General features: G+C 45.8%; 2 protein-coding genes across 2 annotated transcripts; one reads left to right on the top strand and one right to left on the bottom strand.

The window, feature by feature from the left end:
- Positions 1-314: 314 nt before the first annotated feature.
- LOC125514128 (ERBB-3 BINDING PROTEIN 1) lies at positions 315-3,605 on the top strand. The gene is made up of 10 exons (XM_048679396.1): positions 315-485; positions 597-693; positions 1,548-1,632; positions 1,722-1,871; positions 1,955-2,108; positions 2,281-2,496; positions 2,587-2,723; positions 2,798-2,889; positions 3,081-3,263; positions 3,397-3,605. The coding sequence occupies exons 2-10, from the start codon at positions 597-599 to the stop codon at positions 3,465-3,467; spliced, it is 1,185 nt and encodes a 394-aa protein (XP_048535353.1). The 5' UTR covers positions 315-485; the 3' UTR covers positions 3,468-3,605.
- A 2,707-nt stretch (positions 3,606-6,312) lies between these two features.
- Positions 6,313-9,175, bottom strand: LOC125514119 (pre-mRNA-splicing factor cwf23-like). Its single transcript, XM_048679382.1, has 4 exons — positions 8,251-9,175; positions 7,439-7,660; positions 6,929-7,111; positions 6,313-6,723 (listed from the first exon to the last, which is right to left on the bottom strand). The coding sequence occupies exons 1-4, from the start codon at positions 8,728-8,730 to the stop codon at positions 6,697-6,699; spliced, it is 912 nt and encodes a 303-aa protein (XP_048535339.1). The 5' UTR covers positions 8,731-9,175; the 3' UTR covers positions 6,313-6,696.
- Between the last annotated feature and the right edge of the window lie 7,651 nt (positions 9,176-16,826).

The following is a 16,826-nucleotide window of genomic DNA, read 5'->3' as shown; positions in this document are numbered from 1 at the left end:
ACGCACGCATCGTTATCCGTGGGGTGATCCTAATAATTTCCCATTTGAGAATCCCTCGTATATTCTTTTTTCGAGGGGTGCATCATTTTTTTCCTTTGAGAAAAAGAATCCCTGGGCCGGCCACAACAACTCTCGCGTCGTCCACCTGTAAGTATGGGCTAGAACCACCGGGCCTTCTTGGCCCACTCAACCCAACGGCGACACGCCCTAAATCCACGCCAACCCCTGGACCCACGGCTCAGCGTCTCTCGTCTCTGCACGCGCGGGTCGCTTGCACCGAGCCCTAGCCACTACTACAAGCAGCCGCCACCGCCTATCCCCCCCAGTCCCAGCCCCCGCTTCCATTCTAATCCGCCCCCTCCCGAGACGCCAAAGCCCCAAACCCCTTGCCCTCCCAAACCCTAACCCTAAAACCTCCGCCCTCCCGCCGCCGCCGCCGCCCGATTCCCCTCCCCAGCCTCCGCATCCCGCCTACGGCTTGAACGGTGAGGAATTCCCAGGCTCCTCTCGCGCGTCCGGGGCTCGATTCGGGCGGCTTCGTGCCTTCCCCGGGTGTTTTCGCGGCCATTTCCTAACCTTCTCGGGTCCTTGTTCAGATGTCGTCCGACGAGGAGGTCAGGGAGGAGAAGGAGCTCGACCTCTCCTCCAACGAGGTCGTCACCAAGTACAAGACCGCCGCCGAGATCATCAACAGTAATCTCGCCTCCCTAGACACTCGTTTGCTGTTTGTGCTGCTGTAGCGCGCGATGCGATTTTTAGTTATCGGGGCAGGCTGTCCCGGATTAGGGTGTGTATTGTTACCTGTTGCTGAATTTAGCTGTTTGGTCGGTAGCTCTGCAAGCTTTAAGGAGTGTCCATACAGCTCCCTGCAGAGGAATGATATTATTAACATGATTAGAGTCCTGATGTTCTGGTTGTAGTTTTATGACACTGGTAGTTTTTGTTTGCTCCATTTTGTTGGTGATGTTGTACTCTATATTCTGTTATGTTCACAGTTCGCCTTCATGTAATTTTAAAATTCAGTGTGCACGTCTTTTTTCTGTTTGCTCCGTTTTGTTGGTGATGTTGCACCCTGCTCTGTTATGTGCACGGTTTGCCTTCATGAAACATCCAAGATTCTGTGTGCACGTCTTTCTCTGTTTGCTCCATTTTGCTGGTGATATTGTATTCTACTTTGCTATGTTCACCTTTATGTAATTTCAAAATTCAGCGCACGCCTTTCTTTGTTTGCTCCATTTTGTTGGTGATGATGCACTCTACTCTGTAATGTTCACCTTCATGTAATTTCAAAATTCAGTGTGCAATTCATTCTTTGTTTGCTTTTGTTGTTGATGACTCACCCTACTCTGTTACGTTTTCACCTTCATGCAATTTTAAAATTCAGTGTGCACGTGCTGAGAAAGGCTGTAACTGTAGTGTGAGGTTCTCAGTGTCTCGGATTGGGCTGTTTTTGTGGGATGGGCCATGGCATGTGAATGCGCATTTATAATTGATATGTATGATGTCATTAGATATCTAATTCTTACTTGATATTCATTGTGGAACAGAGGCTCTGAAGTTGGTATTGTCGGAGTGCAAGCCGAAAGCCAAGATTGTTGACATTTGTGAGAAGGGTGACAATTTCATAACAGAGTAATGCATCCAGTTTTGTCTTTCATAACATATTCCTTGCTGTCTCCTTGCTGGATTCCTGATTACATGGTGTTTCCTGTTGATGGCAGGCAAACTGGGAATGTCTACAAGAACGTGAAGAGGAAGATTGAAAGGGGCATTGCTTTCCCGACATGTGTATCTGTGAACAACACCGTCTGTCATTTCTCCCCACTGGCAACTGACGATTCTGTACTCGAAGAAAATGACATGGTGAAGATGTATGTCTCCCTTTAACCTTTCTACCATGTGTTTATCTTATTATTTCACCACACGCCTTGATGATTCTGCTCTCATTTGACAGCGATATGGCTTGCCATATTGATGGTTTTATTGCTGTGGTGGCTCATACACATGTCATCAAAGCTGGGCCGGTTACTGGAAGAGCAGCTAATGTTCTTGCTGCTGCAAACACAGCAGCAGAAGTTGCAATGAGGCTTGTTAGACCTGGCAAGAAGGTACATTATGTATAGATTATCCCATTGGTTGCCTTTCACAAGTTATCTTCTTTTTCTTTCACTGCATGGTTGCTGAAATTTCTCTCTGAATAAGTAGTCTTCTCCTTTCTCTTTGTAATAGTCTATTGATATGCTGGTTTTATTAGTAATCCGCTCCTTATATTTTCTCCAGAATAAGGATGTCACTGAAGCAATTCAGAAAGTTGCTGCTGCTTATGATTGTAAAATTGTTGAAGGAGTTCTTAGCCATCAGCTGAAACAATTTGTCATTGATGGTAACAAAGTGGTACTTAGTGTTTCAAACGCGGACACAAAGGTGGATGATGCTGAATTTGAAGAAAATGAAGTGTATGCAATTGATATTGTCACCAGCACTGGCGAGGGAAAGGTGTTAATAGATGTTCTTGGCATGATGATATTTTGGCTTGCATGTTTTATACTGTCCTTAATTACATTTATGTTGAAATGTAATTCACAGCCGAAGCTACTGGATGAGAAGCAGACCACTATTTACAAGAGAGCGGTAGACAAGAACTATCACTTGAAGATGAAGGCATCAAGGTTCATCTTCAGTGAGATTAGCCAGAAGTTCCCAATCATGCCATTCACTGCTAGGTGTGTGAGTGCACATTAATTTTTTGTGACACCCATTATTTTAGTCTACTAACCTATGTTGTGAATTGTGGCAGGGCGCTGGAGGAGAAGCGTGCACGCTTAGGTTTGGTAGAATGCATGAATCATGAGCTGTTGCAGCCATACCCTGTTCTACATGAGAAGCAAGGTAGTTGTGATAATCCACTGGACATATTTTAGAATTTGTCCTGTGACTTGTGTCAAGTCACTTGGGGTTGTAGATCTTTTGAACTGTCTGAATTGTTTGTGTTCATTTGTCATTTTTTGCTTATCTTATCTGATAGTAATTAGTCTCCCTTCCATGCTTGTTTCGGCTCTTAATTGCTGGTGTTTATGCAGGCGACCTGGTTGCCCACATCAAGTTCACCGTGTTGTTGATGCCAAATGGGTCTGACAAGATAACTTCACATCCACTACAGCAACTGGAGCCCTCAAAATCCATCGAGGGCGATGCTGAGATTAAGGCTTGGCTTGCTTTGGGCACAAAGTCAAAGAAGAAGGGTGGTGGCAAGAAAAAGAAAGGTTTGCTTGGTTGACATTGTATATGCTGCTCTGTTTGGTTGCTGATACATGAGTTCTTTTCCTGATTGCTAGACTGGTTTACATCTGTCTCAAGTCCCTTGGAACTCACAGAGTTTTTTTTATCTTTTAATAGGCAAGAAAGGAGATGCGGCAGAAGTAGCAGAGCCCATGGAGGTTTCTAAGGACGCACCAAGCCAGGAATAATTCTCATTTTTTTTGAATTGCTTCCTTTACGTTTGTACCTGCTCTTTGCTGCATCTGATTGTGTTATATTACATTCAGCTGTGGGGATTTGAGTACCTTTTTTTGAAGTGTCTAATGAAAATGGTTGATCCTGGCGCACATCACATCAAAGTACAAGCCTGATAATTATGCATGGTGTGCCGAATGTTTACCTATCAGTAATGCTTATAAATCCGGCGTAAGTTCCACTACTGTGTGATGTTTACCTGTGCTTTACCGTTTTAGGTGTGGCTGATTGGTGTTCACCTACGTTATTTGTTCTGGGCAATTGCTCACGAACGTTTTGGCTTTTATGTCTATTCGAGGATTCTGGTGTTTCTCTATACAATCTTGCTATGGTTGAAGTTTCGTCGTTTTGTTGAATACATGCTTTTCCCACTTAGTTTGATATTATTCAGCCATGAGGAGCACGGTATAAGACTTGAGGATTCATGCAATAAGTAAAAAAAGAATTCATGTAAAAGGTGAGAAAGGATCGATGTGGCGGCTATCAATCAATTTAGTATTATTTGGTTGTCAGGGGTACAGCACTTAGGTAAACAAGCAGCGGGTGAGAATTTTTCTGTCATTTGGGAAACCAGGTTCATGAGAAAAAATCAATGTTTTAAATAGCGGGCTATGGCATTTAGCGGCGATTCTTAAAAACAGCTATAGCGGCAAATTATATATGAAATCATTTAGCGGTAACATCTTCAAACAGCTATAGCGGGGCTATAGCGAGAGCGGTGTTTCGGTGCCGGGTGCATCTGCACCCGGTCAAAAAAAAATTCATAAAATTTTTAGAAAAATTCAGAAAATTCTAAAAAAATTAGGGTGGTAGACAATTTGATGCGTGAGGTACGCTTTAATTTTTAAAACATTGTCTTTTTTGCTGAGAGCTGCATAGAAGTCCAAATGTTTTGAAAATTGGAGCGTACCTCACGCATCAAATTGTCTACCACCCTAATTTTTTTTAAATTTTTTTGAATTTTTCTAGTATTTTTTTTTTTCGTGAGCGCAGGTGCAGATGAGCTCGGGCTCAGATTCGAATTTTCGGGCTATAGCCGGCTATTTAAAACTATAAAAAAAAAGCCACGAACTGGGAGAGCTCGTCCTGAATGCCTGCTTCGGCACCTCCGATGGAATGGCACAGCCTTGCTGAAGCGCAGGGAAGACATAAGCAGACAAACCTACTGTAAGAGCATTCTAGTAGATATCTTAAAAGTCAACCCTTAAAAACACGTTTAAAAGTCCCTCTAAACCGTTTTTACGGTGTGAAACTGGGCCGAAAAAAACAGATATCGTATTACAAACTGTATCTTAAACGATACAACAAGCGGCGAACTCTCATCCGTGCTCCGCCTCGTCCGAGCACCCTCCTACCAGCGCCCCTTCTCCGGCTCCGCCCCGCCTGGATTCGGGCTGCCGACGGCTTGGTCCACCCCGCTCGTGGCCGGCTCGCCTTGGGGGTGAAGGTCGAGCCGGCCACAGTTTGGAACGGCAGCGACCTTTTCCGATGTGCGGCGACAGATTCTGATGAGTTTCGGGTTGATTCCGACCAGTTTCGCGGCGGCACATCTGCTTCAATGAGGTTTGACCGTTTGCGGGTTGAATTGTATATTGCCTTTCAAATTGTACATATGAGGTTCTCGCGGATGAATTCTCGGTGCCCCTTAAAAATTTGAACGGTCGATCGAACTTTACGGGATTTGTTAGGGACCGTTTTTTCGATCGAAACTGTAAATGTGTTACTTTTTACGGGTTTGACCGCTTTTAAGGAGACTTCTAGAGATGCTCTAAATTACAAGTGAAATCGCTGGTGGCTGCCGACAAAAAGTCGTCACATGAAGAAGCGGAGGAGGAGTCGGACATGTAGTTCGAGAAATTGGTTCCATCGCATGGCGGCGGATAGCTATAGGCACATGGTGCCTCAAAATGAATGGACGGATACAATGGTACCGAAAAGATAGAGGAAGGCGGAGCCAACTCATGTGGAAGGGGAGGTGGAGCAAGCCAAGGATGAGGATGATGATTTCTCGCCTGATGTCTCGAGTCATGGAAATCTTTCCCGGCAAATGGCGTGGCGGGGAAACCCTGTCAGGATGGTCTCCATGACCTTGCAAATTTCCCCAGGTTAATGAACCACAGGAGAATCAGTTACATGGATGAAATCAGATTCGTGCCAAGTTAAATTAAACGTAGATGCCTCGTTTCATTTTGAAAAGGGAGAAGGGGCGACGGGCACGGTTATCCATGACAAGATGGGCAATTTCCCTGCATGTGCATGTTTTTATGTTCCACACTCGTCATCGGCCTATGTTCCATACTCGTCATCGGCCTCGATGATGGAAGCAAGATGGGCAATTTCCCTGCATGTGCATGTTTTTATGTTCCATACTCGTCATCGGCCTCGATGATGGAAGCACTGGCAATGAAAAAAGGCGAACTGGTGGCATCCTTTGGCTATCACCAAATCGTCGCTGAATCTGATTGTTTGCAGGTGATTGAAGTTGTTTGCAGGTGATTGAAGCTTGCAAAGGAGGACAAACGTGGTGGAATGAATAAGCTGCAGTTTATGCTGATTGTATTCATCTAGTGACGGAAATAGGAATAGTTCAATACTCTCACTGTCTCTGGGAGGCCAATGGTATTCCACATGAGTTAGCGAAACATAGTTATGAGAATCATTTATCTTGTAATTGGGTAGATGATCCCCCGTCTTTTCTTACTATATATCCAGTGAACGATGTAAGTGTGCTTATTTGATTAATAAAGCCATGATGGCATTCACTCAAAAACAAAAAGAGATCAATAGCACAACAATCAATCAATCATGTAAACAAATTATTATGGACTTGCCTTCCATCAGCATATCTATATCAACCAAAGATCGGTAGTAATTTAGTACTACCTCTCTGTCAGTACGGAGGTAATACTTGTTCGCCTTTCAGTGGGCTAGGAAAATACTCCCTTTCACCAGCACAAGTGTGCGATCGAAAGCACAAGTATGGATATGGAATGGCTCCGTTTCCCTTTCACCTCTCCTAGCAAAAACTTTGTTCTACTACTGTATCTAAGATGCAAAATACCCATCAAAAAATAACAGTAACGATACTAGAAGATTGTTCTGGATTGCCCCGATGATCCTCAGCTGTAGCGAAGGGAAATGTCCTCTGTAACTTGCGGTACCTCATGCCTCGAGGAGCATCAATTATCCAGATTTCTTCCTTTTCTGGGCCTGCAAAGTCAAAATGCATTCATGCTTATCTATTTGTACAATGCACACAAGTATATGTCTTATCACGCAACACATATGCTAAACTACCTTGTAAAAGAAACTAAACATAATTCTAAGATGGATTTCTTTGTTCACTAACCGCAAAAAAAATGAATATTAAATTTAACTAATACAGTGGAAAATGAAGAAGAACCAAAGCAAGTACCTCTTGAAGTTTTCGGAATACCGATGCTTCCAAATCGCTGAACCCAGTTCCATCAATGTTGCTTGTCCTCGGTTCAGGTGTTTGAGTTGACCTTGCCGGTAGCCCTCCCGATTCTTGAACAAAAGCAACAATCAATGGGACAGGGAAAACATTGTACACAGAATGGTTCTTCAGTGCAGTTTGCTGTAAAAAGTCAACAAGTGTTGGTTAGCCGCACAACAAAAACATATAATCAATTCCGACAGATAGTACAGCTTGGCAAAGATCCACGCGGTGATATGATATGGAAATGGAACAAATGACATCAATATTGATTATTGAACCATAAACAGAGACAGATAGACGCCATGCATGATAAAACATAGGCATGCGATTGCTTGCAAACTCCTATCTTGTGGTCGATCTGAACTGAGCTCAACTTTATGTGCTAGTTCAAGATCTACAAGACTTTTAATAAAGGTAGAAAAATTCTCCAGGAAAAAAAAAAAACAGTAGATAAATGAAACTTACTGCCGCTTCCTTGGAAGCCATGACAACAATTGCTGAACCCTTGCTCTTTGATTTCCTAGTCTTGATCACAATGTCTTCAACCGTGCCGAATTGCTTAAATATCTCATCAAGCTTTGCTGCAGTGTAGTAATCTGCACCCCCTTCCCAAGAAACCTTCAAGATCTTACCCTTGTCCGTTTTTGGTCCGTTCTCTGGAGTTGCACCCTTCTTATCTCCATGTGCCTAAAAGGAGAAGTAATCAAGTTGTGGTCAGTAGTAGTACCAACATAAAAGATATATATCAACAGATCTCTTGCATAACCTTAAGATTTTACTTTGAAGGTAAGTACTGTTGATGCATTTCTGGGGAATATTACTCTGTTTGTAGGTTAACACTTCTAAAAAAATCATCACCCGCAGTACGAAATTATATACTCTATTACTCTGTTTGAAGGTTATTATCCTCAATGCTACATGCAGTCAGTTACATATTGTTCCACCTTCCTCTGCAAGGTTACAAGTGCAAACCCTGTCCCTCTTCAGTAATACTAATTCAGAAGTATGCGTTTTAGGGGCATCATTTTGGCTTTTATTTACACCTAACGTCTAAAGTCTAAAGCTCAACTTCGGGGCAATTGATTACAAAACCATGATGAGGCAGAATACTAATACAGAAGTACGCTAGCTGGATGAGATCTTTAAGCAATTCGGCATGGTTCAAGTACGCTAGCAAGAGGCAGGCAGCAATTATAGGTGAAACAAGAGCACAGCGCTATCAATCCTACACGAAGAACGAATGAATTGAATAGATTCAAACAACACTGAGACATTACCGGAGTCGAAGCAGAGCCAGAGACGCCTGACTTCTTGGCAGCGAAGAACTCGTCGAGTTCGCGCTTGACGTCGGCAGCCTTCCGCTTATCCTCTCGCCTGGCCAGCTCGACGGGGTCGACGGCGGGGCCTCCGCCGGCGGCGAAGGCGCGCTCGCGCTCCTCTAGGTCGGACACGGCCTTCCGCCGCTTGACCCCGGTGGCCGCGGCGCGGGCTGCGGCCTCGCGGCGGCCACGGAGGCGGGCGTCAAACTGACGGCGGAGGGACTCGTCCCGGAGGAACTTGTATGAGCTGGCGAGGCTCTGGAAGTCAGCGGTGGCGTTGGGGTCGTCGGGGCGCTTGTCGGGGTGCCGGAGCCGCGACTGCGTCCGGTAGGCCTTCTCGATCTGCTCGACGCTCAGCGCCGCGCCTTCCTCGCCGGACGGCAGGCAGAGCACCTCGTAGTGGTCGACGTCGTCCCCCTCCTGCCCCATCGCCGCCATCGCGGGACTGGCCGCGATTCGGCGAAACAAGGAGCGCCCGTCAGATGCGGGAGCGTGCGACTACGAGGCGCTGCTCGGGTAATTAGGGAAGGCGGTGCACACTAGCCGAGGGTGGGCGGCCGCGGTCGAGGCTCCTTCGGCGGTGCGGGGATGCCGGCGAGACAAGGGCGGCGCGGCAAGGCGAGCCAAACCCCAGAACAGAGGAGGGCTAACCCTAGAACGCGGGAGAGACCTGAGCGGGGCGACCGGGTGAAGAAACCGCGAAGTGTCGCCGGGGGCGGCGCCGGTGCCGGGTGGGGGGAACGGGGGAGCAAGGATGCGAGGGCGGCGGCGGCGGAGACCCTCGGCGGCTGGAGGCGGGGAGGCGGTGGGGAACGAGAGGCGGTGCGTCAGGCTCAGCCTGACGCCTGAAATATGAAGACGTCTGAAAGTGTTCAGATTTCAGAGTTCAGAAGCTACCTGCAAGTGTTCAAAAATTCAGAACGTTCCGAACAGAGCGAGGATAGCAAAGCAGAGGTAGAGCGAGAGCTTGCAAGATGTGATACTGAGAGCATCTCCACCCGCGCTTCCAACAAGGCCCACCAGGCGATTTTTCGGCCGCCATCGTCAGAAAATCGGCCCAGTCACGTTCTTAAAGACCCAGTTTTCGCCGGCTCGGGCCGAAATTGACACTGGCGGACCCAATCCGAACCCGGCGCGCTGGGGGTCGCTCGGGGACGCCGGTCGAATCATTTTTGGCGCGAAGAGCCGCGGGCCAGCCGCGTCAGCGACTCCACTCTCTTCTCGCCGCTTCGTCGTCCTCATCGCCTCGTTTCCCGCGGCGAATCAATGCCAAAGTTGCGCGCTGCGCGCGCTGCCGCGCCGGTCAGCCTCCATTGACGCCTCACGGGCGGCACAGTGAAGGCCGGGCGACGCGCGTCCCCTCGGCCGCCACGCCATTAAGCCACGCGTAACGCGCCGGCCAAGCCTACCACGCGGCGCCTCCGCCTATATAAGCCGACCACCAGCGCGCCGGAGGCACACACAAACACTACACCGCCGACGCGCCCATTTCTCCCCCCTTCCTCCTCTCGCCGTCTCCAGTCCAAAAGAATGGCCGAGCGCTTTTCAGGCGACGGCGCGGCGGCGAATGGCTTCGGGCGCCTGTTGGAAATATGCCCTAGAGGCAATAATAAATTAGTTATTATTATATTATATTTCATTGTTCATGATAATCGTTTATTATCCATGCTAGAATTGTATTGATAGGAAACTCAGATACATGTGTGGATACATAGACAACACCATGTCCCTAGTAAGTCTCTAATTGACTAGCTCGTTGATCAATAGATGGTTACGGTTTTCTGACCATGGACATTGGATGTCGTTGATAACGGGATCATATCATTAGGAGAATGATGTGATGGACAAGACCCAATCCTAAGCCTAGCACAAAGATCGTGTAGTTCGTATGCTAAAGCTTTTCTAATGTCAAGTATCTTTTCCTTAGACCATGAGATTCTGCAACTCTCGGATACCGTAGGAGTGCTTTGGGTGTACCAAACGTCACAACGTAACTGGGTGGCTATAAAGGTTCACTACATGTATCTCCGCAAGTGTCTGTTGGGTTGGCACGAATCGAGACTGGGATTTGTTACTCCGTGTAAACGGAGAGGTATCTCTGGGCCCACTCGGTAGGACATCATCATAATGTGCCAAATGTGATCAAGGAGTTGATCACGGGATGATGTGTTACGGAACGAGTAAAGAGACTTGCCGGTAACGAGATTGAACAAGGTATCGGGATACCGACGATCGAATCTCGGGCAAGTATCGTACCGATAGACAAAGGGAATTGTATACGGGATTGATTGAATCCTTGACATCGTGGTTCATCCGATGAGATCATCGTGGAGCATGTGGGAGCCAACATGGGTATCCAGATCCCGTTGTTGGTTATTGACCGAAGAGTTGTCTCGGCCATGTCTGCATGACTCCCAAGCCCGTAGGGTCTACACACTTAAGGTTCGATGACGCTAGGGTTATAGGGAATAGATGTACGTGGTTACCGAATGTTGTTCGGAGTCCCGGATGAGATTCCGGACGTCACGAGGAGTTCCGAAATGGTCCGGGGGTAGAGATTTATATATGGAAAGTCATCATACGGTCACCGGAATAATTCGGGGGTTACCTGTATTGTACCGGGACCACCGGAGGGGTTCCGGGGGTCCACCGGGAGGGTCCACCTGCCCCGGAGGGCCCTATGGGCTGTGTGTGGAGAGGGACCAGCCCCTTAGTGGGCTGGGTGCCTCCCCCTTAGGGCCCATGCGCCTAGGGTTTGGGGGAACCCTAAAGGGGGGGGGCCTCCTTGCCTTGGGGGCAAGGCAACCCCGCTGGCCGCTGCCCCCCTCCTCAGATTGGATCTGAGGAGGCCGGCCCCTCTCTCCCTTGCCCCTATATATATGTGGAGGGTGGGAGGGCAGCCACACACAAGTTCTGGCGCAGCCCTCCCCCTCTCCCAAGTCCTCCTCTTCTCCCGCGGTGCATGGCGAAGCCCTGCAGGATTGCCACGCTCCTCCTTCATCACCATGCCGTCGTGCTGCTGCTGGATGGTGTCTTCCCCAACTTCTCCTTCTCCCCTTGCTGGATCAAGGCGTAGGAGACATCACCGGGCTGCACGTGTGTTGAACGCGGAGGCGCCGTGGTTCGGCGCTTAGATCGGAATCAACCGCGATCTGAATCGCTACGAGTATGACTCCTTCATCCGCATTCTTGCAATGCTTCCGCTTAGCGATCTACAAGGGTATGTAGATGCACTCTCCTTTCCCTAGTTGCTAGATTACTCCATAGATTGATCTTGGTGATGCGTAGACAATTTTAAATTTATGCTACGACCCCCAACAGTGGCATCATGAGCTAGGTCTATGCGTAGTTTCTATGCACGAGTAGAACACAAAGTAGTTGCGGGCGTCGATATTGTCAATTATCTTGCCATTACTAGTCTTATCTTGATTCGGCGGCATTGTGGGATGAAGCGGCCCGGACCGACCTTACACGTATGCTTACGTGAGACTGGTTCCATCGACTGACATGCACTAGTTGCATAAGATGGCTGGCGGGTGTCTGTCTCTCCCACTTTAGTCGGATCGGATTCGATGAACAGGGTCCTTATGAAGGGTAAATAGAAATTGGCAATTCACGTTGTGGTCTTGGCGTAGGTAAGAAACGTTCTTGCTAGAAACCTATAGCAGCCACGTAAAAACTTGCAACAACAATTAAAGGACGTCTAACTTGTTTTTGCAGCAAGTGTTTTGTGATGTGATATGGACAAAGGATGTGATGAATGATATATGTGATGTATGAGATGATCATGTTCTTGTAATAGGAATCACGACTTGCATGTCGATGAGTATACAACCGGCAGGAGCCATAGGAGTTGTCTTTATTTATTTATGACCTGCGTGTCAACATAAACGTCATGTAATTACTTTACTTTATTGCTAAAGCGTTAGCCATAGTAGTAGAAGTAATAGATGACGAGACAACTTCAAGAAGACACGATGATGGAGATCATGATGATGGAGATCATGGTGTCATGCCGGTGACAACGATGATCATGGAGCCCCGAAGATGGAGATCAAATGGAGCAAAATGATATTGGCCATATCATGTCACTATTTGATTGCATGTGATATTTATCATGTTTTACATCTTATTTGCTTAGAACGACGATAGCTTAAATAAGATGATCCCTCACTAAAATTTCAAGATAAGTGTTCCCCCTAACTGTGCACCGTTGCGAAGGTTCGTTGTTTCGAAGCACCACGTGATGATCAGGTGTGATAGATTCTAACGTTCGAATACAACGGGTGTTGACGAGCCTAGCATGTACAGACATGGCCTCGGAACACATGCAATACACTTAGGTTGACTTAACGAGTCTAGCATGTACAGACATGGCATCGGAACACGGAAGACCGAAAGGCCGAACATGAGTCATATAGAAGATACGATCAACATGAGATGTTCACCATTGATGACTAGTCTGTCTCACGTGATGATCGGACACGGCCTAGTCGATTCGGATCATGTTTCACTTAGATGACTAGAGGGATGTCTATCTGAGTGGGAGTTCATTAAATAATGTGATTTAGATGAACTCAATTATCATGAACATAGTCTAAATTGTCTTTGCAAATATGTTGTAGATGAATAGCTCATGTTGTAGCTCCCTGTTTCAATAAGTTCCTAGAGAAAGATTAAGTTGAAAGATATTGTAAGCAATGATGCAGACTAGGTCCGTAGTCCGAGGAGTGTCCTCACTGCTACACAGAAGGCTTACGTCTTTGATGCACCGCTCGATGTGCAAACCCCTACAACGTCGTCTGTGGATGTTGTGAACACCTGACAGACACATCCTGATGACTACTTGATAGTTTAGTGCACCATACTTTACGGCTTAGAATCGGGATTCCAATGACGTTTTGAACGCCATAGAACATATGAGATGTTCCAAGAGCTGAAATTGGGATTTCAGGCTCATGCCCGTGTTGAGGGGTGTGAGACCTCTGACAAGTTCTTTTGCCAACAAGATGGAGGAGAATAGCTCAGCTAATGAGCATGTGCTCAGAATGTCTGGGTGCTACAATCACTTAAATCAAGTGGGAGTTAAACTTCCAGATAAGATAGTGATTGATAGAGTTCTCTAGCCACTATCACTAAGCTACTAGATCTTCGTGATGAACTATGACATGCAAGGGATGGAGTTGATCCCGGAGCTGTTCGCGGTACTTAAGACCGCAAAAGGTAGAAATCAAAGAAGGAGCATCAAGTGTTGATGGTTTAACAAGACCACTGGTTTCAAGAAGGGCAAGGGTTAGAAGGGAAACTTCATGGATGGCAAACCAGTTGCCGCTCCAGTGAAGGAACCCAAGGTTGAACCCAAACCCGAGACTGAGTGCTTCTATTGTAAGGGGAACGGTCACTGGTAGTGGAATTACCCCAAATGCATGGTAGATAAGAAGGCTGGCAACTTCAACAAAGTATATACGTGTTATTAATGTATACCTCACTAGTACTCCTGGTAGCACCTGGGTATTGGATACCGGTCTAGTTGCTATTATTGGTGACTTGAAGCAAAAGCTACGGACTAAACGGAGACTCGCTAAGGGCAAGGTGACGATGTGTGTTGGAAGTGTTTCCAAAGTTGATGAGATCACCATCGCACGCTCCATCTGCCTTCGGGATTAGTATTGAACCTAGATAAATGTTATCAGGTGTCTACGCTGAGCATGAATATGATTAGATCATGTTCATTGCAATACGGTTATTCATTTAAATTAGAGAATAATGGTTATTCTGTTTACATGAATGATACCTTTCATGGTCATGCACCCTATGTGAATGGTTCATTGAATCTCGGTCGTGGTAATACACATGTTCACGCCAAAAGATGTAGAGTTAATAATGATAGTACCACTTTCTCGTGGCACTGCCGCTTAGGTCATATTGGCGTAAGATGCATAAAGAAACTCCATGTCGATGGATGTTTGGAGTCACTTGATTTTGAATCACTTGACACATGCGAGCCATGCCTCATGGGCAGGATGACTAAGACCCCGTTTTCAGGTACAATGAAACGGGCAAGTGACTTGTTGGAAGTCATGCATGCTGATGCGTGTGATCCAATGAGAATTGAAGCGTGCGGTGGATATCGCTATTTTCTCATCTTCACTGACGATTTGGGTAGATATATGTATATCTACTTAATGAAGCACAAATCTGAAACGTTTGAAAAGTTCAAGCGATTTCAGAGTGAAGTTAATAATCATCATAACAATAAGATCATGTTCCTACGATCTGATAAAAAGGGGATTTTCTGAGTTATGAGTTTGGCAATCACTTAAGACATTATGTAATTGTTTCACGGTTGAAGCCACCTGGAACACCACAAGGTAATGGTGCGTCCGGACGTCGTAATCGAACACTATGAGATATGGTGCGATCTATGATGTCTCTTATCAATCTACCGTTTTCATTTTGAGGTTATGCGTTAGAGACAGCTGCATTCATTTTAGATAGGACACCATCTAAGTCCGTTGAGACGACGTCGTATGAACATTGGTTTGGCAAGAAACCAAAGTTGTTGTTTCTTAATGTTTGGGGCTGCGATGCTTAAGGCTTCAGCCGGAGAAGCTCGAACCCAAAGCGGACAAACACATCTTCATAGGATACCCAAAGGTGACAGTAGGGTATACCTTCTATCTCAGATCCGAGGGCAAATTGTTTGTCGCTAAGAACGGGTCCTTTCTCGAGAAGGAGTTTCTCTCGAAGGAATTGAGTGGGATGAAGATAGAACTTGATGAGATTGTCGAACCTTTACTTCAACCAGAGAGTGATGCAACACAGAAAGATGTTTTCTGTGGCGCCTACATCTGTTGAATAGGAAGTTAATGATAGTGATCATGAAGCTTCGGATCAAGTTGCTATCGAACCTCGTAGGTCGACAAGGATATGTGCTACTCCTGAGTGGTGCGGTGATCATGTCTTAGATATCATGTTGTTAGACAACAATGAACCTACGAGCTATGGAGAAGCGATGGTGGGCCCGTATTCCGACAAATGGTTAGAAGCCATGAAATCCGAGATAGGATCCATGTATCAGAACAAAGTATGGACTTTGGTGGACTTGCCCGTTGATCGGCAAGCCATTGAGATAAATGGATCTTTAAGAAGAAGACGGACGTGGGCGGTAATGTTACCTTCTATGAAGCTCGACTTGTGGGAAAGAGTCTTTTCACAAGTTCAAGGAGTTGACTACGATGAGAATTTCTCACCCATAGCGATGCTTAAGTCCGTCGGAATCATGTTAGCATTAGCTGTATTTTTTGATTATGAAATCTGACAGATGGATGTCAAAAACAAATTTTCTTACCAGTTTTCGTAAGAAAGAGTGTATGTGATACAATCAAAGTTTTTGTCGATCCTAAGGATGCTAAAAGGTTTGCTAGCTCTAGCGATCCATCTATGGACTAGAGCGAGCATCTCGGAGTCGGAATATATGCTTTGATGGAGTGATCAAAGCTTTTAGGTTTATACAATGTTTGCTAGAAACTAGTATTTACAAGAAAGTGAGTGGGAGCACTACAACATTTCTGATAAGTATATGTGGATGACATATTGTTGATCCGAAATAATGTAGAATTTCTGGAAAGTATAAACAGTTGTTTGAAGAGTGTTTTTCAAAGGAAAACCTGGATAAAGCTGCTTACATACTAGGCATCAAGATCTATAGAGATAGATCAAAACGCCTGATGATACTTTCAAAGAACGCACACCTTGACATGTTTTTGAAGGAGTTCAAAATAGATCAGTCAAAGAAGGGGTTCTTGCCAGAGTTGTAAGGTGTGAAGTTGAGTAAGACTCAAAGATTGACCACGGCAGAAGAAAGAGGAAGGACGAAGGTCGTCCCCTATGCTTTTGTCATAGGCTCTATACGGTATGCCATGCTGAGTACCGCACCAGATGTGTGCCTTGCCACATGTTTGGCAAGAGGGTACAAAGGTGATCTAGGAGTAGATCACCAGATAGCGGTCAAAATTGTCCTTAGAGAAATAAGGAAATGTTTCCCGGTTATGGAGGTGATAAAGAGTTCGACATAAAGAGTTACGTCGATGCAAGCTTAACACCTATCCGGATAGCTCTGAGTAGAGATACCGGATACGTATAATGGGGCAATAATTTGGAATAGCTCCAAGTGGAACGTGGTAGCAGCATCTATGATATGACATAAAGTTTTGCGAAATACATAGGGATCTGAATATGGCAAGACCCGTTGACTACAACCTCTCTCACAAGCATAACATGATCAAACCCAGAACTCATTGAATGTTAATCACATAGTGATGTGAACTAGATTATTGAGTCTAGTAAACTCTTTGGATGTTGGTCACATGGCGATGTGACCTGTGAGTGTTAATCACATGGCGATGTGAACTAGATTATTGACTCTAGTGCAAGTGGGAAACTGTTGGGAAATATGCCCCTAGAGCAATAATAAATTAGTTATTATTATATTATATTTCATTGTTCAATGATAATCAGTATTAATCCCATGC

Source organism: Triticum urartu, chromosome 1, assembly GCF_003073215.2.
Source record: "Triticum urartu cultivar G1812 chromosome 1, Tu2.1, whole genome shotgun sequence".
In the NCBI taxonomy this organism is placed as follows: domain Eukaryota; kingdom Viridiplantae; phylum Streptophyta; class Magnoliopsida; order Poales; family Poaceae; genus Triticum; species Triticum urartu.
This window is presented reverse-complemented; position numbering and strand designations above follow the sequence as displayed.